General features: G+C 31.4%; 3 protein-coding genes and 1 long non-coding RNA gene across 5 annotated transcripts; 3 read left to right on the forward strand and 1 right to left on the reverse strand.

The window, feature by feature from the left end:
- Positions 1-3,162: 3,162 nt before the first annotated feature.
- LOC128293097 (uncharacterized) lies at positions 3,163-4,275 on the reverse strand. Its single transcript, XR_008283155.1, has 2 exons — positions 4,237-4,275; positions 3,163-3,542 (listed from the first exon to the last, which is right to left on the reverse strand). It is a non-coding gene; the product is annotated as an uncharacterized LOC128293097 (long non-coding RNA).
- A 3,831-nt stretch (positions 4,276-8,106) lies between these two features.
- Positions 8,107-11,545, forward strand: LOC108465456 (uncharacterized). Of its 2 annotated transcripts, none has more exons than XM_017765777.2 (7): positions 8,107-8,373; positions 8,662-8,730; positions 8,816-8,983; positions 9,142-9,312; positions 9,512-9,721; positions 10,222-10,328; positions 10,546-11,545. In XM_017765777.2, the coding sequence occupies exons 1-7, from the start codon at positions 8,289-8,291 to the stop codon at positions 11,191-11,193; spliced, it is 1,458 nt and encodes a 485-aa protein (XP_017621266.1). In that variant the 5' UTR covers positions 8,107-8,288; the 3' UTR covers positions 11,194-11,545. The 2 variants fall into 2 exon arrangements, with proteins under 2 accessions (XP_017621266.1, XP_017621267.1); XM_017765778.2 differs by having other exon boundaries at positions 10,240-10,328.
- A 1,602-nt stretch (positions 11,546-13,147) lies between these two features.
- On the forward strand, positions 13,148-15,124 carry LOC108465461 (pentatricopeptide repeat-containing protein At1g62914, mitochondrial-like). The gene is made up of 2 exons (XM_053028482.1): positions 13,148-13,274; positions 13,654-15,124. The coding sequence occupies exons 1-2, from the start codon at positions 13,271-13,273 to the stop codon at positions 14,076-14,078; spliced, it is 429 nt and encodes a 142-aa protein (XP_052884442.1). The 5' UTR covers positions 13,148-13,270; the 3' UTR covers positions 14,079-15,124.
- LOC128293098 (pentatricopeptide repeat-containing protein At1g12300, mitochondrial-like) lies at positions 13,975-15,211 on the forward strand. The gene is made up of 2 exons (XM_053028481.1): positions 13,975-14,360; positions 14,574-15,211. Exons 1-2 carry the CDS (start codon positions 14,084-14,086, stop codon positions 14,783-14,785), a joined length of 489 nt encoding a protein of 162 aa, XP_052884441.1. The 5' UTR covers positions 13,975-14,083; the 3' UTR covers positions 14,786-15,211.
- Positions 15,212-20,636: the final 5,425 nt, after the last annotated feature.

Raw genomic sequence — 20,636 nt, forward strand, 5'->3', positions numbered from 1 at the left:
TTTACTAAAAATAGCCTAACTAATTTAATAATAAAATAAAATAAAATAAAAATAATATCTTTCTATTTTTAGCCTTTTACCAAGTCAACAAAATTTGATAATCCCTTGGCTTTCTCCATCTTTTTTATTTGGCCACAATTTAATAATTGTCTTTCAATTTGACCCTTTTTGGCTTGTTTTCGACCGATTGCATCATTTGGCTTCGGTTATTATTTTTTCGGGCCCAGGCCAAAATTGGCCTATTACAGTATCGATACCTTTCGTGGAGATTTGAAACTCAACAATACAAACCTATTTCATGCTTGAGTTGCTAAAAGTCGTTCTGTAAATGATTATATTAGATTACTTGAATTAAAATTAAGAATTGTATAATCTGAAATCATTATGAAATGGGCTTTCTGGTTTTATTTGAAAACTGATTGTTTTATTAGGTCATTTTGGTAGCTAGTGTAACCTTCATAATGTTTGGGTCGGGTTGGGAAGGTTACAATAATTTTAGTGCTAATTGTGAATTTATTTAATTTTGCATTTAATTGATCAAATATAGTCCAATAGATGCGATTTAATACAATTTTTTCGAGTTGCTTTGATGAAAGTTAATTGGTAATATTATTAGTTGTAACACCCTAATACCCAACTCGATCATCAGATCCTAGTTACTGTGTGTCACATTCGTTGCCAGAGTAACTACTATCAAAATATTGTAATTGATTCACTTATATATGTACAATCATACAACAAACATAAGTATATAATGAAATACGTTTAATTCCAAGCTTTACTCGATTTTTAAGATTCGATTATTGAATTAAGTATGAAATAGGACCAAGTTGCAACAAGTTCAAAAACTTTCGAAATAGGTATCGATACCTTAGTTAGGTATCGATACCCAAATGAGCTTCAACGTTTTAAAGTATCGATACTTAACACTAGGTATCAATAATTCATTATAGAGTATCGATACCCATGCTAGTATCGATACTGTTTTTCAATTTTGTTTTGTAAAAAGAATTTTAACAAAGGCCATAGGTATCGATACTTTTGTAAACTATCGGTACTTTTAAATAAGTATTGATACTTAAGCCCGGTATCGATATCGTTTTGAAATTTTATTTATTTGAAATACTATTTGAAATTTCTAAGTATCAATACTTTCTCATTGGTATCGATACTTCAAGATTTAAGTTCAAAAATATGCATTTGGCACCTATTTCATTCCCAACATCAACAAGCTTACCTAGCACATACCTTTTCCACATCATACCTATAACCAATCACATTAAAATATTCTCCCAACACATTTAAACAACATCAAGGTAAGTTCAAACGTACCTATACAATAATTTACAACTTTACAAATCAACTCAACCATTTCATCATACATTTACAATCATCAATTCATTTCCCCTAAGTACCACTCAAATGTCAAAGCAAATATAATTTCGAGTCATGTTTTATGCTCGCTTCTAACCTAGTAGCATATCTTTCAATATTAGTATCTTATTGACTTACTTTGATTATCCCATTCTATCAACTAAAACTTAACTTATAATGCCATATCCACCACCAATGTATCACATTCTTACACCAAACAGAATTTTAAGTATCAGACATGTAACAACTCAACATTAACATATATGCTCACATGCTTCATACCATCTTCATTATAACATTAACATCTATACAAAATTCATCCCCTTGCCATCTAAACCTTCAACTTAGTAAAATATATAAAGGACTCCCCTAGGTACATGCCATTAAATTAATAAGAATTTCACCAACCTTGCAAAGTTCGAGATTTTTGTTGAGATGCTAATTTTGAAGCTCAAAATCGTGAATTTAACCTAACCTATGCATGGAAAACAAAATTTTGTGCAAAATATAAACTCAATGGTATTTCTATAATCAAACATTTAAATATAATGTAAATAAATTAAAACATTAAAACAAAATATCGTGTATTGACATTACTAAATCACCTATCAAAATATACTATCTCACCAAAATATACTATCTCACCGTATAAATCATTTCATTTATGCCCAAATAGCTAGTATAAGAATATCATACTTTCATTCAACAAGTTCCGAATTGAATTGATTGGACTATCTCATATTTATACAATTTTTCGGGATTATAAATTCAATATAATCATTTACCATCTCAATATATTTTCATGTACCATTTTACATTTACATGTTTAATTCACTATTAACTTGACCCAGACTCAAACAAATACATAATCCAACCAATCACACCTATTTGGCACCCAGTGCCTCATCGGACAAATCCGAAGTAATAAGTTGCACCCAGCGTTCATCGGTATAATTGTAGTACCAATGTGCCTAACACTCATTGACTTGTAGTCGAAGTAACCCTATAATCTTCCTGTAACACCCCTTACCCGTATCTGACGCCGGAACAGGATTATGAAGTATTACTAGACTTATAGATCAAAACAATAAAATTTCATGTTCATAAATCATTCAATTAAAAAACCAATCAATTTCCATCATATAGTCCCTAATACGAGACCTCAAGGCCTAAATTAAATATTAGAAATGGTTCGGACTAAACCGGGTTCTCTACGATTTTTTAGGAAAACATGGAAAGTTTTTCAAAGTGAGGAGACACATGCCCATGTCTCAGGCCGAGTGGACATTCGAAATGGGATTACATGGCTGTGTCCCAGCCACTGTTTGACCCCGTGTAACTCACTGACTTAGGTCACACGACCAAATCACACGCCCCTGTGCTAGGTCGTATACCCTTCGAAATGGCCTCACACACCTGTGTGCCAGGCCGTATGTTAGGCCGTGTGAAAACTGGAGGGTATACTGGCTTGTGCCACACGGCCAAGCCACACACCCGTGTGCTAGGCCGTGTGAAGCAATTGACTTGGTTTCTAAAGAAGTATCAGGGGACACATGGTTGTGTCACCTGGCTGTGTGTCACACATGGCTGAGACACACGCACATGTCTCTGCCCGTGTGGACAAAAATAGGCTATTTTCCAAACCATATTTCTCACCCAATGTGGTACCAACCTAAGCTTAACAATGCACATACAACCATGGCATAAATAGGCACTCAAAACCAACCAATATCAAGTTTATATCATGTACAATTCACACATCCAATATGATATCCATAAGCACATTCATTTGGCCACTTTTAAACATACTGAATATACTTCCAAAGTCTACCTACATGGTCAATTACATATATGAAACATTGTGCCTAACTTAGCATGCATACGTATTCTCAATTTCAACCATTTGGTACTTTAAATACCAGTTCACAAAATAAAGCATTCACATAGCAAATATACAAAACATATCATAAGGCCATTTACACCTACATATCAAAATATATACCATTTTCAAGCCAAACCAATTAGCTAAATACATAACAAAACATATAGGCCACATTAGCCAAAATACCTATACATGTTATTTAACCCAAAATGTAAAGTCCAAAGTACCAAAATAAGAGTTTGATAGTGCGGCGCGATCTCCAAAAACTTCCAAATCGAGTGAGCTTCTGAATCATTATAAAACACGAAAATTATAACGGAGTAAGTAATTAAGCTTAGTAAGTTCGTATAACTAATAAATACAACTTACCAAATCATCCACAATTTAGATAAGCATAATTAAAACATAGGTAAATTTCAATTCAGCCCAAAGCCTAACACATAATCACAATTATGTTAGCTATGTATAAATACATCAACTATGAACTTCTTCCCAAACTTCACATTAATACCTGTACTAGTTCGTATCAACTTGTATAACTTTGTATCATCATCTGTGCCCGTTGAACCATTTGGAATACTATCAGATACTCGGGTATCTCACACACTAAGTGCCAATATGTGGTCAAAACCACTTCTATCTCATATCTCATATCGATGCTCACTCTCGAGCCATAACTAAGTCTGCTCACACAAGTTGTAAGTCAAGATGTAGCTACACAGTGCTGATCACACAAGCTATAAGATAACCGCAATACATTCCGAAAACTCAGCCACCGATAGGACGTACGAGACCAACATCCAAAACACAATAACCCCTAATGACATGTCATTTGTATCCTATCTATTCCTAAGGTTTAATCGGGATCCATACATTGCTGATACTTTGTCGAGAATTTTCATGGTGTCGTATCATCATAATTATATCAATTGAGCATTTAAACACATATAATTTAATGCTTATTAAACATACGAACTTACCTCGAATTATACGGAGAAAATTAATCGATCAATCCACTAATTTATCTTTCCCCCGATCTAAATCCGAACATGGCTTTTCTTGATCTATATCATCAAATTTAACTAATTTAATATTTATTCAATTCAATTCAATCCAATTTCATGTTATGGCAAAATTACAATTTTACCTTATACTTTTGACCTTTTTACAATTTAGTTTCTAGGCTCGTAAAATGAAATTCATGCAATTTTCTCTACTCCCAAGCCTAGCCAAATTTTATAGGTGCTCATAGCAGCCCATATAATTCCCAATTTCACATATTTAACACACAATTTTCACTTTTATCAATTTAGCCCCTAATTGACAATTTAAACAAAACTCACTTAACAAAAGCTGTTTATTTAACAACCAAGATTCATTTTCTTCCATTAAACTTCAAAAACAATTAAAAATATCTCATGGAAAAACCCTAGAATTTCAATCATATTGCAAATTAGTCCCCTATTTAGCTAGCTTAAGCTACAACAATCCCAAAAACATAAAAATCAACAAAAACGGGATAGAGAATTACTTACATGCAAGGGAATTAAGTGGCTAAAATTTTAAGCTTGAAAAACCCTTATTTGGCTGAAAATTTCGGTGGAGAAGATGAAGCAAATCGGTTGGTAATTTTGTTTTATTTATTTTATCATTAAAAGCCTTTTTACCATTTTACCATTACCTAACTTTAAAAATTACACAATTACCAAGCCATGCATATCCACTATCTCAATTAGTGGTTAATTACCAAATAAGGACCTCCACTTTAAAGTTCTATAGCTATTTAACACCTTTTGCTAATAGAACCCAACTTTCACACTTTACACAATTTAGTCCTTTTTCACAAACTAAGCATACAAATGGTAAAATTTCTTAACGAAATTTTTATACCAATATACTATCATGCTGTACACCAAAAAATAATATAAATAAATTTTACGACCTCGAATTTATGGTCCCAAAACCACTGTTCTGGTTTCACTTCCTATCCTACGGCGTGCCAATTATATCCGACTCTACCTAAACAATTAATAGGGCAGCAATTGCTCAAATTCATTTGTAAGCTAATTTCTCAATTTAGTTCCTTAACTAATTTATCAATTTGTATGCATATCATCATAATTCATCTATAACACAAATTCAATTTTACAACTAAAAAAATATACAATATTTCAAATCTATTCAATTTAGTCATTATCATAGATAACTAGTCAAATAAAATTGATTCAGCTCGATTTATGATTTCCAACTCACCTCATGATCTTATCATGCAAAACAATTCATAAATGTAGAAATTGAAGTGATTCGAATTATAAAAATACAAACCATAAACTCTAAACTATTCGATAATAATTTATATTTTCTCGTCCTTTTCGAGGTTTCAAACTTTAAAACCCTATAACCAAAACTTTCTTCTCCTCAACAATGGAGAATTTGACTACATATAATGTAGAGAAATCCTTTTCTCTTTCTCTTCACTAATATAATTTGTTTTATTTTTATTATATATATTATAATTAATTAAATTTTATAACATAATTAGTATACACCGCTAAGTCACCTCCACCAACATTCCTAAAGTGGTAAAATTTTCCACTTTATGCCCTAGATTATTTTCTAATTAAAATTTTATAGCAATTAAACTTTTACTATTTTTACAATTTAGTCTCTATATCTTAATTAATTTTAATTTGAAAAATTGCCTATCCAAAATTCAAGTCACTAATACAATAATCCATAAATATTTAATAATATTTATGGACTCAATTATGAAAATAAGATCCCGAACCCGAATTTCTGACACCACTGAATTCGATTTGCTATATTAGTTAACTATGAATTTTCATAAAATCAACTCTAAAACCCAAATTAAACATTAAAAATTTAATATTATTATCTTCAAGTATCAAAATGTATAATTTTTTTCAAACATAAGTACCACATTGGAAAAAAAATAACACGGGTGCATAAAAGTAAAAAAATCTTAACTTATTCTCTTCTTTTCATAGACGCTAACTTTTTCAAACTAAATATTTATTTCATCCGTGGTGGCACCAACCTTCAGGCTAGTTTTTGGTTGCGGTTTCTCCAAAAATTTGATTTCGTAGTTTTATTTTATTTTTAATGTTAGCCTACAGTTTCTTAATTTTTGTTTTGTCCACTCTATGCTTTTTGAAAGCAGATTTCAATTTTTATATTTTGGTGTATATATATAAGATTTGTTAATATAAAGGTGTTGTAAAATCTATTAGCAACCGTTCTCAAATGACTTTTTCACGATAAATCATAGTGATGGAGTTATATTTGAGATGATGACAGGAATAATATGTTATCTGAGACTTAGCCTTTCATGCATCACTGATACAGTGGGTCTCTCAAGGCATTTGGCAATTTTTTTCTTGATGGATTGGTATTTATAGTCCGGTTGATTTGGTGATGGTGGGACTAGAATGCAAATTTCAACAATTTGACCAAATTTATACATCTCTTATTTGTTTTTAAATTACTCCAACGTTGTATCTATTATCAATTTGTCCTTTGTTTAAAAAAATTTACTTTCCAAACATAATATTTATGCATTAATTTATAGCTATTTAAAAAAAATGAAAAACCTTCAACTTTGGCGGAACTGATTTGATCAGATTTGTGAATTTATATAAATATTCAAATAAATAATAAAAGTTGGAATCAAACTTTGAAAAAGAGAAAAAAGTAGGAATAAAATGGAGTTGAAAATTGTCCAAAACTTTAATTGGTATGGATTGAAGCTTTTCATCCCAATCTCCTTTTATTAATTGCCTGCCAACTTAACCCTTTATTTTATTTTTAAACCATGTGATTTTATTAAGGAAATCATTTTTTCGTAATTAATTTCTTAAAAAATTAATCTATTATAATACCTATATTAGTATTTCCACATAACATTAAGTATAGTGTATGACTGTGTAATTTTAAAAATAATATTTAATTTATATTTTAAAAATAATCAAATAAAATTATAAAAATAATCATAAAATATTTATGGAATATCACATTAAAAGAGTTTTCCAAAATAAAAGAATAAAATATAATAAATGTAATTGTCAAAATTTAAATAATATTATCTTAATGTTAGACAAATCAGTAATTAATTTTATAATTCAAAATTAATATCAAAATATAATTGAGATTTCAATTCTTTTTGGTAGATAAAACAATATAAAGTGGCAATTAAAGATTACATTAATTTCTCAAAAATTAAGATAATTTATCATGATTAAGCCACTTATTAATTCCATCATATTGCTACCAGCAGCTCTACTAACTAAAATCATCTCTATTAACATACCATTATCACGTTCTACTTCCAATTGATGATATCCCTTCTCCCATAATAGGATTAGACTCTCTAGTCTTGCCTCAATTTTAAAAATTATGTCCTTACCTAAAAACATCGAAAATCCACCTTACCACCTTCCGTCAACACCCATAGAGAATCCAATTTTATTAAGTAAAATAGATATTCAACCTCATATATATATATATAATAAATCAAGATTTTCTTGTATTTTGAAAATATTGAATTTTGGAGCAAGTAATATAATATATTCACTGTATTAAAATATAATACTTAAATAATACATATTTTATATAGTATTATTTGTTAAAAGTATTAATTTTTTAAAAATATTAAATTTAATTAATACATAGAATCAGAAACAAACTTACAAATATGATATTATGTTACAATTCTGTGACAGAATCTGTTTAATATTAAAATCCAAAAAGCACAGAATTCTTATCTCATTCCAAAAACAGCTCCAACTTGAGACAGTCAAGAATATATAAATAAACACTGCAAAGTGCAAACTGAAAAGAGTACAAGAAAAAATAGTTTTTTTTTTTTTTTTTTACTTTGCCATTTTACTTTATATATCATTCTTTACACACCCAAATCTCTCCTTTTTTTCCCCTTTTTTTCTCACTTTCTCTCTGTTAGTAGAAAAATAAAATTTGTTGGCTGTTTGCTAAGCTTTGTTAGAGAAAAAAAAAAATGAGGGAATCCTATCTCCTTTTCACACTGCTACTTGTTTTACTTCCTTCCACCCTGCATTTCCAAGCTCATGCTGCCCCTGCTGGTACCCTTTTCTTTATGATCTTAGATTCTATTCATTGTTTTGGGTAATGGGTATTTTTCAAATTTAGATTTGAATGTTTCTGCTTTCAGTTTGAATGCTACCTTTCTTTTCTTTGCTTTGCTTTTCTTGTTGTTCTTGTTGGTTTAAGAGCTGTTAGCTTTTAGTGATATACTTTTGATCTATACTTTGCTCAAAATGGGTTTTCCTTTTGGTTTTTGGTAGTAGACCCTTTTTTGGGGGTTTGAATAATAGGTTCTTTTTTAATTAAATGTGATATGATTTCATTAGGACCATTGGTGAAGCACTTGTCTTCTTTACTTAAATGGACCAGGTCTACCACTAAAGCACCCCAATCAGGTAAAAACTATAATTCTCATCTTATGTTTTGCTTCTGTAATTTGTAGTTTTCTTTTCAATTTTGAATGGGTTTTTGTTTTTACAGATGGCAATGTTCTTCAATTTGAGAATGGGTACTTAGTTGAGACTGTAGTTGAAGGCAATGAGATAGGAGTTGTTCCTTACAAAATTCGGGTCTCAGAGGATGGAGAATTATTTGCTGTTGATGAAGTTAATAGTAACATTGTTAAGATTACTCCACCATTGTCTCAATGTATGTGTTTAATCTTTTGGAATGACTCACTCTAGTTTGCTTAAGCTGTTATGGAAAACATTTTACGCTATGGATTTGTTGAATTTGTCCGTTTTCATTTTTATTAATTTGGTGACATATGGTGCTTTTTCTTGTTTTGGGATTACTGGTTATTGCAGATAGCCGTGGAAGATTGGTTGCCGGGTCATTTCAAGGTTACACGGGGCATGTGGATGGAAAGCCAAGTGATGCTCGTTTCAATCATCCCAAAGGTGTAACCATGGATGATAAAGGGAATGTATATGTTGCTGATACCATGAATCTTGCCATTCGAAAGATAGGAGATGCAGGTATACACGGATATATTAGGTTGAATTGTCTTCATAAAATTTGTTACTCTAAAATTTCTCATTAAGCATTGTTGATTGAAAGCCTTGATTGTCAATTTATGATAAGGGGAAAATATAATAGGCTTCATCAAAGATGAGAGGACCCTTTGTAGATTAATTTCTAAGGAAAAAAAAAAAGTTGACTCGGGACTATTTGCAGGTGTCACAACGATTGCTGGAGGCAAATCAAATGTTGCAGGATATAGGGATGGGCCTAGCGAGGATGCAAAGTTCTCGAATGATTTTGATGTGATATATGTTCGACCGACCTGTTCGCTGTTAGTTATTGATAGAGGAAATGCTGCTCTTCGACAAATCTCACTTAACCAAGACGATTGTGATTATCAGTATAGTTCAGTTTCTCCCACAGGTTGTACTCCTATTTATTTTCTTTTGCAATGGTTTTCGAAATGGAATATTGGTATAATGACAAGGAAAGAAGTGTCAGATTAGTTAAGCTTAAATATTTGAGAAATTAGTTTACCACTTGTTAGATATTTGTTATATTTCTCGGGCAAAAGGGATGACCGGATAATAAGCCTACCTCTGAGAATGAAAGAATCAAACTTCCTGGATGGTTTCTAGCGAAACTTAAAAATTGTCAAAAAGGGAAACTTTAGGAACATGGTCGCCCATAATGTAGGCTGTTGACAATTGTGTTACTCACAATGTCAATTCGGACTTTTTTCATCATTAGCCTTGTGGTGATCACATCAGTTTTCGTGATGTTAAGTCTCGCTTTATTATTTTAGAATCACAGGTTTTCAGGATGATAAGAAAACCTTTTAAACGATATGCTATCTCATTAAATTTTAACATAATGGTAGTACGTCTGTAGTCTTATTAAGTCAAATTACTTGCTGATTGTAGGCACTGGCCTTTTAGCAGATATCCTAATGGTTCTTGGTGCTATCTTGGCCGGCTATGCCACATGCTTACTTCAGCAAGGATTCGGACCTTCTTTCTTCCCAAGAATGGTACAGTTCTTCCTTTTTCGTTTCAACCATGTAACATAAAATGTTTGAAGGCTAACAGTTGTAGCAATCTCGACAATCCTATCAGCATCATTGGTTCTCTTTTTCATCTTTTTTGCAAGCAAATAGTTTTGGCCAAATAATTTTTGCTTTCATGGCGTTTGACATTGTTTTCATGTGTTTTTGCTGTATACATCTGATGCATAAACTGTTGCTGCAGCAACCTTCCGATAGAGAATTCAAAGAACAACCAAGCAAGGAGAAGTTGACTCCTATTGTCGATAGCACGAAAGAAGTACCTGGGTGGCCATCTTTTGGCCAACTTGTCGCAGATCTTTCTAAGCTTGCACTTGAAGCAATGGGAAGCATATTCCTCTACTTTGTCCCCTCTCGTTTTCAACCAAATAGCTCAAAGAAAGGTCTTACACCAATGAAGGATTCTCTTCTAATGCCTGAAGATGAAGTCCCCCCTCCGTTAGTTCAAAGGCAGGCCACTCCAGCACCCATTTCTGAAACCCGGCAGACGCATACGACTAATACAGCTGATAAGTATTCGGAAATGAAGCCTCCGAAGATAAAGTCAAGCAGTTTTAGGGATCCTTCTTTGTCTAGCAAGCACCGTTCCTCCAAAAGACAAGAATATGCCGAGTTCTACGGGCCTGGCGAGGTTCCACCTTACACTAGGTCTAAGACCCAGAAAGAAAGAACAAGACATCGCCAACGAGATAAAACAGCCGAGGTGGTTTACGGAACAGGTGGGGCAGATCAAAAACCTGTTGAGACAAAGCCAGTAGATTACGATAACTCAAAGTTCGATCATTACAACATGAGGAGCAAATATGGATCCAGTGATTCATTCCGGTTCTGAACTAAACCGAACAATGTATTCATCTTGCGTATGCATCAACCGTATTTTACTTACGCCAGTCTGTAACTGAATCATATATGTATTAGCAGTACTTTGTACCTTAGAGGTCTACTCAGATGAGAATTGCAATTTAGCACTGGTTTTTTTGGTCGCCGACTGCTGTAACGTACAGAAGGTTCGATATCACCTGCATGTGGCTGACTAGAATGAAGCATTGCGTCGAGTAGATATGGATTTTGGAAGGGAACTGATCATTTGTTTAAAGCTAGTGGTTAAGAAACTTCATTATTGCAGAGAACTTGATTTAGTGTAAACTAGTTTCTATGTTGTTAATGCAGAAGCAAATTGATCATCTCTCTCTCTCTCTCTCTTTGTTTGAATCGATTCCGATCATATAAGCAATCAGTCTTTATTGGCCTCTATAGATTCATATCAACTGAGCGTGACAAGGATATTATTATTATGGTAAATTATACAATGGTAACTCAATTATGCTCGTGTTTTTGTTGTCGTCACTTAACTTCAAAAATTTTCAATTTAGGGTGGGTTTATATGGGTGGTGCGTTTAGCTTACTTTTCATCTCACGTTATAGTATCGCTATAGTATCTAATCTCATTGTCACCGTTATTTTTATATTAATCGTAGGTAAACACACAACTATCCAAACCTACCCTTAGGCACCAACGTTTGTATCTGTTCTTGTTTTATTCACTCATCGTTAAATTGATAACCGAAATAATGGCCTAACATTTTTCTAACTGGTATAATAACATATTTAGTCCTCAATACTTGTATATTCTATCAATTTGATCTTAATTTTAAAAAATTTAATAAATTTAACCCTTTACATTTATAAATTTTATCAATTTGATTCTCAAACTTCCTAACCAAGGTAACAACAATAGAAGAAACCAAAAATATCATCATTCTCAAATTGGATGAAATGATAGGTTGTTGAACTAAATCTTGAAAGAAGGAAGACAATAAAAATTGAGACCTAAAAGGAACATTGTCTTCAATGTTCAACTTCTTGTTCAAATAGGAAAGCAAACTGAGGAAACTATTGATGAAATCAAGAAGAAATTAGCTTTGCTTACAAAGAGCATGGAAAGATCTTCTAAGAAGGGAACAAAATCATATTCTAATGGGATAATGAAGACTCGTATGAAGAGGGAGAATTCTCAGACAAAGAAAAAGGTTATATGATATTTTGAATGCAAAGGGAATGATCATATTCGATCAGAATGTACCAGTAAGAAACAAAAGTCATTAGATGTTATCGAGATCGATGATGATGATGAAAGTGAGGTTTCTAACTCTAATAAGGATTCAAGTAATTGTGTAGCATTTACTATGATTGTCCAGACATCTGTTAAGATAGGTGTTTAGACGACGGATTAAAATCCTAATGAATCAGATTGTGATATTGACACCCTCGAAAACTCCTACTTCCAAATGACCAAGAAGTTGGAAATTGTATATTAAATGAATGATGATTTGAGGGAAGAGGTGGACATTTTGAAGGAAGAAAATGAGAAACTCAAAATGAAAGTGTAAGAGAAAGATGATATGATTGTTGATCTAAAAAGAAGACAATGAGATGCTTGACCAAACTATTATGTGTATAGTAATTTTACTAAATTTAAAAGGAAGATTTATAAGTATATAGTAATACTAAATTAAAAATAGAGTTTAATTTTTTATTAAATATTATTCACATTAAAAGAAAGATTGCATAAAAAAATAGAAAGAAAGAAAGGTTACTTTAATTTATTAATCAAAATAAAAGGACCATTTTAAAAGAGTATTGTATAGTAAGAGGACCTATTGGTATTTAATGCTTCTTTATAAATAAAGAGGATTATAATTGTAAATTTAAAAAGCGGAAATCTTTTTGCTGGAAAGCTAAAACATGGAGGGGTTTAATGGCCAATTAACCCAAATTACGCTCCCAACCCTTTCCCTAAACATCACTTCTCAAGCCAAAGTTTACAGTTCCTGGGTTAGTGCCGGCGCCATTTGTGGTTTCATTTTCAAGCTCACCTCTTGTTTTTCCATTTTGCTTAGTTTCAAGATATGGGTAAGCTTCCTTCTTCTTTTATTCTTCTTTCAGTTGTCAATGGTGGAAACCATCTTTCTAATTTCCACTATTTTTCTTCTTCTTGAAACACCATTCCTTCCCACATCAAAGCTTTAAGTAAGAAACCCATGCCTGTTATAGGGAAGGGAAAAAAAAGATGCCCGCTTCGATAATGTTGATGATGCTTTGATTTTGTTCAATAAGATGATAGTCAAGTACCCAAAACCTTCAATTGTGGAATTTAATAAATTATTAGGAGCCATTGTTAGGATGAAACATTATGCCGTTGTTGTTTCTATGTATAGACTGATCGATTTATTGGGCGTTTCCTATAATTTTTATTCTTTCAACATCTTGATTAATTGCTTTTGTCAATTAGGAAGGATTGATTTTGGGTTTTCTGTTTTGGGGAAAATGCTGAAGTTAGGTGTTGAACCTAGTGCTGTAACTTTTTCAACTTTGATTAATGGGCTTTGTAATCAAAGTAAGATTTCTGAGGCCGTTAGTATCTTCGATGAAATGACTGAAAGAGGATATCAACCTGATTTGATTGTTTACAGTACAATACTTAAGGGGTTGTGTAAGAGCGGCAATATTGATAGAGCTGTTAGGTTTCTAAGGCTGATGGAAGGCAGAAGTTTTGAACCCAATGTTGTAGCATATAGTACCATCCTTGACTGTCTTTGTAAGAATGGGTTATTAAAGGAGGCTCTTGATTTCTTATCTGAAATGAAGGTTAAAGGCATGAGACCAAATATCATTACTTACAGTTGCTTAAACAGGAGGAGGCAACAAGGCTTTTGAATGAAATGGTGGATAACAATATTTCACTTAATATTGTCACATATACTATATTGATTGATGCACTTTGCAAGGAAGGAATGATTTCTAAAGCTGTAGAGACCCTTGACATGATGAGAAAGCAAGGCATTGAGCCTAATGTTGTTACCTATGATGCATTAGTTAATGGTCATTGCTTGCAGAATGAAATGGATAAAGCTAGAAGAGTTTTACAGTTGATGATTGAGAAGGGTTGTGCACCTAATATAGTTACTTACAGCACCATGATCAATGGATATTGCAAAGGTAAAAGGTTAGATGAAGCAATGGAACTCTTTCATGAAATATCTCAAAAGGGACCAATCCCGAATATTGTCACATACAACAATCTCATGCAAAGTATGTTTCAATTAGGGAAAGTTTCAAAAGCATGTGAACTGTTTAGAAAGATGCTTGCTTCTGGACAAGTTCCAAATCCAGTGACCTGTTTGATTTTGTTGGATGGCTTATTTAAAACAGGTAATCTCAAAGAGGCATTGAAATTTTTTCAAGCAATGCAAAACAGTGGGTTGGAACTTGATATTGGCCCATATACTATCCTAACTGATGGCTTGTGCAAAGCTGGGCATATTGAAGTTGCCAAGGAATTATTTCATCAACTCTCAGACAATGGTTTAAAACCGAATGTTTACAAATATGGTGTAACGATTAATGGACTGTATAAAGAGTAATTGCCACATGAAGCATACAGGTTGTTTGGGAGCATGGGAGATAATGACTGTCCGCCTAATAGTTGCTGTTATACTGTAATGATTCGGGGGTTCCTTTGAAACAGCTATACCTCAAAGGCAACGCAACTTCTTACGAAAATGGTTGGTTAGGGCTTTTCTGCAGATATATTCATTACCAACTTATTTATGGATCTCATCATACATTCTAATAAATCAATCTTGTTGTGAAATGTTTCATAAATTGTGTAAAGATCATCACTTGTAAATTTGAATCAATTTTTACATAACCATTGTACAGTGATAAAAGATTATGGAAACTAGAATGAGTTTTAGTGTCTATTTTCAATATTGTTGATTTTGTTGTGACTTGTGTAGTGAGAATGGTAATGTTAAGAAATTAGGGGAATACCAATATTGCTTGTGGAATTTTCTTTTTTGCAGTATAAAGTTCAAAATTTGAAAGCAGGGACATTTGTATGAAGAACTAAAGGACATTTGTATGAAGAACTAAACATTGAGAATAAAAGGAATTGGAATAAATATTAAGGTGATTTAATGAGAAATAAAGGGTCGAATGGTTATATTTTTGGTTAGAATAATGAAGGGGAAAACTACAGAAAGTTAACACTCATGCAGCCTATCCCCAACTGTTCCTGTACCGTCCTTCCAAAGAATGCTCAGTGCAGCCGGTGGACTCAGCAGCCTGCTTAGGCCAAACGCATTGGCTTTCCGGACAATGTGACGTATCTTCCATTGCCTATCCTAAAGAACTCGAATTGTGCGTACTAGCGATATACTCTGCTTAGCAGCAGACTCATCCAATATGATAGGGACAGCAGCAGCACTGTCGCTCTCAATCTCCACACACCTAAAGCCTTGCATCCAAAGAAGATTCAAACCGTCCAAAATGGGGCACAATTCAGCTTCAAGAAGCGAGCAACATCCCAGATTTCTAGTATACTCCCACAATCACGATCCATTCCTGTCACGCACCACTCCACCGGCCGATACAGCATGCGTATTTGACTTTCAAGCCCCATTCGTATTAAGCTTCATAAAGTTATTTGTAAGGGCTCCCAAGCAGAGTAGTAATGTAAAGAGCTTGTGGTTTAAAAAAAAAAAGAAGGAAGAAAGGAATTTGGCTTTTTTCTTATTATAAAAATTTACATAATTGAAATCCACGTGGCAGTGCATTATAGTGCAAATGTTAAAACTTGAACTTATATAAAATAAAATTTATTTTCTGAAAAAAAAGCAAGCATTCTTATGAATAAATTAAAATATATTAAAGTATTTTTAAATTGAAGTGGTAAATGATTTTATGTTGGAAAATATGAACGTCACGTATGTAATAAAGGTAATTACATGTTATTATTTACTATCATAATAGGTTAGCCCAAATTAAAAGTGATCTAATTTGGTTAAAATTTTATTTAAGTATAGGTCAAATATGTGTAGATACTCTAGTGATTAAATTCTGATCAAATTCTGATTAATGATGAACTAATTAGAATTTGATTAGAACAAATATGCTATTGTTATAAATATTAGGGTTATGGTCCCCAAATTATACACAAGATATCTTTTCTAATATCCCATCATTAGGAAAGAAAGAGTAGATATTCTCTGAATTTCTTGTGTGCTAATTTGGAAGGTCAAATCCCCAAGATTCGGTAAAACTTCAATAAATTCATGGATTCAGGTAGGTTTTTGCCTCTAGTTTTGTTCTTGATTTGTTCTTAATTTATTCTTGATGATTTGACATAATAGATCCTGATTTATTAAGTTTTATTTCATATTTATTTTACAAATCTAATATTTTAAAAATAAAATATAAATTAGTATTCTCATAAAAAAATTAAAAATATTATTGCAACATGAAATAGATAAAATTTATAATTTAAATAAACTAAGGTAATCTTTATTCCATAAATTCGTAAATTTAATTGATTGAATTAAAAAAATTAAAAGAGAATAAATTAAATTGATTTAACTAAAATAAATGTAAAAAGGGATATTAAATGTGTATCAATTAATTTATTTTTGTTTTCAACTCGGCCTAACTTAGATTTCAATTAAATATTTTTAAAATAATTTTATTTAAATTTAATTATAAAATAAATAGATAATAATATAAAATTATATATTTTAATATTTTAGTATTATAATTTATTAAAATGAAATAAAAATGCAACAAATTCTATTTTTATCAAAGATTACACCATGATTTTTTTCCTAACCAAAATGAGATAAAATAATATATTTGCTTGTTCTAAAAATGCCATGGTAAGGTACATTACACTCCAAGGAGAGATGTAAGTTCGAACTTTGGAGATAACATTATTAAGAAGCACAACTAAAAACTCCAAATATAGATTGTAAAACGGACATGAATAATACTAAAAAACTAATATTTACTTTATTCCAAACATTAATCAATATAATTTATTATTAAAATTAATTTCTCAAACAGTGCAACACTGCAACTCAAATTTATGGGAAAGAAGTCTTGCAAGAGACATCTGAAGCTATTGCTAAAATTGAGGTTGGTTCATTGACATAAATTTTATAATTGTTTTGATTTGATAAAAGTTGTTAGTTTTAATGTTCAAAGCTTTTGAAATAACAATATTTAAGATAAATTTTATTTATATTTTTAAATTAATTGGTGAAAATAATTATTATAAAATTTTACTTTACTAATTTTATCTATCAAAATAAAATAAACATACATCACTTCTTTTCTTTAATCTTCTATTTTTGGGAGATTCGAACCTGGTCATGATGAATTAGGTAAGAAACTTATATTTCTTATGAGTTTTGTTAAATCTAAAAAGCTAATTGCTCTTCTTCTTTTGAGATATGTGAAAAGAAGAATAGAGAATATGCTTGTTTCTATTGTGGAAAGGCCAAACATATTAGTTTTATTTATTACACGCTGATGAAAGATGAAAAGTAGAGAAACATAATGTTTGTTCAATCTAATGTTGCAACACTGAACAGAACATCACTCAGACAACATGTTTGTAACAACACTCAGACAACATGTTTGTAACAAGACGAAAGGGAAGAATATAACAAGGAGAATGACTTGTCATTACTGTAAGAAGGTGGTCATATTAGGCGTTATTGTTTCGAGTTGCAAAATGTCTTGTGGGAAGTTAAATCTGGTACAACAATTGTTCAAACAACTGATCAAAACAATTGTTCAGACAGATAGAAGAACAAGACAATTTGGTGTGAAGCAATCTTGGTCAGAAAGGAATGACCACATTTGAACTCCAAAGATAAGCAAGATATTCATGCTTATGTGAAGCATGAGGTTCCAACTCATGTTGATGAGATTGAAGATATTCCAAAGATCAAACATACTCCATTTTGTGGAAAGAGTACTTAATGTTTCACAAGCTACAGCCCTTGTTATTGAAAAGGTAGCATCTCATCCCCTTGAATAAACTTGAGACAAACTAACAAGAAGAGCATAGAGTAAGGGGAAGTAAGTTTGCTGATTTTGGTATGGTATAGTTCATGTTTATGTTGACTATGGCTTATGAATTTGAGATTTATTTCAACTTTCTCTTTGGTATCTCTTGTGTACTGATGACATGATGATAGAGGGAGCATATACCATTTGCTTATGTTTTGTCAAAAAGTTAAGGGGGAATTTGTTAGGACTACGGTTTTCCAACACTAAAGACTCCATGTCTGATTAGTAACCTGATCAGTCAAGATATTGGGACAACCTGAGTGTTGGCTTATTTGACTTGAACTTTTTCATGTGATATTTCCATAAGTAATTGGACTTCTAAGAAGTGATCTATATATGAGGTTTGCTGTGCATCATAGTCATGGTCAATTTTGGAGTTTTAAAGAAGTTGAGATTGACTTAACTTTGTTGATAAGGCTGGTACTTATCACTTGCACTTATCTTGGCAGATTTATTGGCTGATTTTAAGGAGATTAATTCTATTTTATTATGGTTAATTATTGGAGATAATTCAAGAAAATACATTTAGATTAAAATTGAGAGTTTTACTTTATCAAGATTACTTGGAGAAGATGACGAATTTAGCCTATAAATAGGTTGTAATGCCACACATTTGAAGGTGTCTTTTTTTGGAGTGCTTTTGGTTTGTTATTTGTGTATATTTTGCATATTTTTGCACTATTGTGTTAGGCTTTTATTGGAGAGTTTATACTTGATGTAAGTGAGGTTTTTGGGCGAGTGATTTGTAACATTTGTGGTCAATGTTGGGGTTGCAATTACTTCTTTGTGAAAAGGTAGATCGGGCTTAAACCAATAGGTAAACTGAAAGATTGTTGAATAAGAATCATCACTGAGCGAGGCTTTATAAAGTAAGATTTTTTTTTAACTACGTTGACAAATCCCTCGTGTTTATTTCTTTTTCTTGTTTTGCTTATTACTTGTGTTCTATTCAAGCTTCTGTTCAAATATTTGTTTGGGCAGTCATTGTTTGAACACTTGACTAAACATTTGTCTTAACAATCAAACTTAACAAAGAGAAAATCGAGGTTTTTACAACTTCACATCTTGTTTCTAATGATTTTGAGTCTACTATGCAAGTATAAGGTCCTTCATATTTTTGAATCACACAAAGATGTGACCCCTTAATAAAGCCCTCACCCTTCTCTTGCACCCTTCCTTTTGTGTCCTCAGTACAATGATTTTGTCATCTTAATTGTAATTTTTCAAATAGATTGGTTAAATAAAATTCTATAGTTAATTTATTATATCTTTGTATGTTTTTCCTCAAAAGTTTTTTCATGAAAAAACAAAATGAATAAACAAATATTAGATCATTGATTGCCTAAGGCTTAACTAAAATCAAGTTGCACCATATGGAAAAGATTAGGATGTAGTGAAACATGAACGAATGGGGTGACATTTATTAAATTCCATTCATTGAAGCTATCAATTTTCAAGTTTGGAAAATCAATCGACTTACGATAACTTTTTGGATGAGATCAATGCATTTTTGGGTTTAAATATATTTATAGCATTCAAATATCTATCTCTTAATCACTCAATTGTGAGTTCGGGAGCTCAAATTATGACTGTTTTAGTGAAGACTGCGCAAGCAGAACTATTTTAGTGAAGACTGCGCAAGCAGAATTTTTGGACTGGATTATTACGAAAATTATAAGTTTTGGGCTTTTAATTCGAGTTTAATTCATATTGGGTTCAATTTTTAGGCTTAATTTTTATTATATATGATCTCAATATTGTATTTATTAGAATCTATTATTTTATTATTTATTTATTCTGAATTTTGGATATTATTTAAGTATTTTAAATTGTTTAGGAATTTTATGTTTCTTAGTTAAACACGAAAGTTTAGTTTAAAACTACTTATTATTTAGATTAATTAGAGTTTCAGTATACTTTAGAGTTTTATTTGGACGTACTTAGTTAGCCTATATAAAGATTTCTTCATTTTTCAGTAGGGACACAATTGTTTTCGTTAATAAAGTTTTCAATTCTATGAGTTTTTTCTTTTTGTGAAAGATTTCTTTCTTTTAATTTTTGGAAGTAGTTTTCCTCTTAATTTTCTTGAAAGAGTTGTGTTAATTCATTCTTTACCCTTCAATTTTCCAAAAATTATTTATTGGAGGGTTAATTAAAGCCATTTATTGGGGTTGTTGGAATTTATATCCCAAAAGATTCAATTGGACACTTATCATTCTATTCATCATATTCATCAATTTACTCTTTTCATCTTCCACTTTGTTTTAATCTATCTTTTCTTTATTTAGTTACTATTTTGAATATGTATTCTTTATTTTTAAAATTTCTTAATTCTATTATTATTTTTTTTTCTAAATCTTTTTA

This window comes from Gossypium arboreum, chromosome 5 (assembly GCF_025698485.1).
Source record: "Gossypium arboreum isolate Shixiya-1 chromosome 5, ASM2569848v2, whole genome shotgun sequence".
Classification (NCBI taxonomy): domain Eukaryota; kingdom Viridiplantae; phylum Streptophyta; class Magnoliopsida; order Malvales; family Malvaceae; genus Gossypium; species Gossypium arboreum.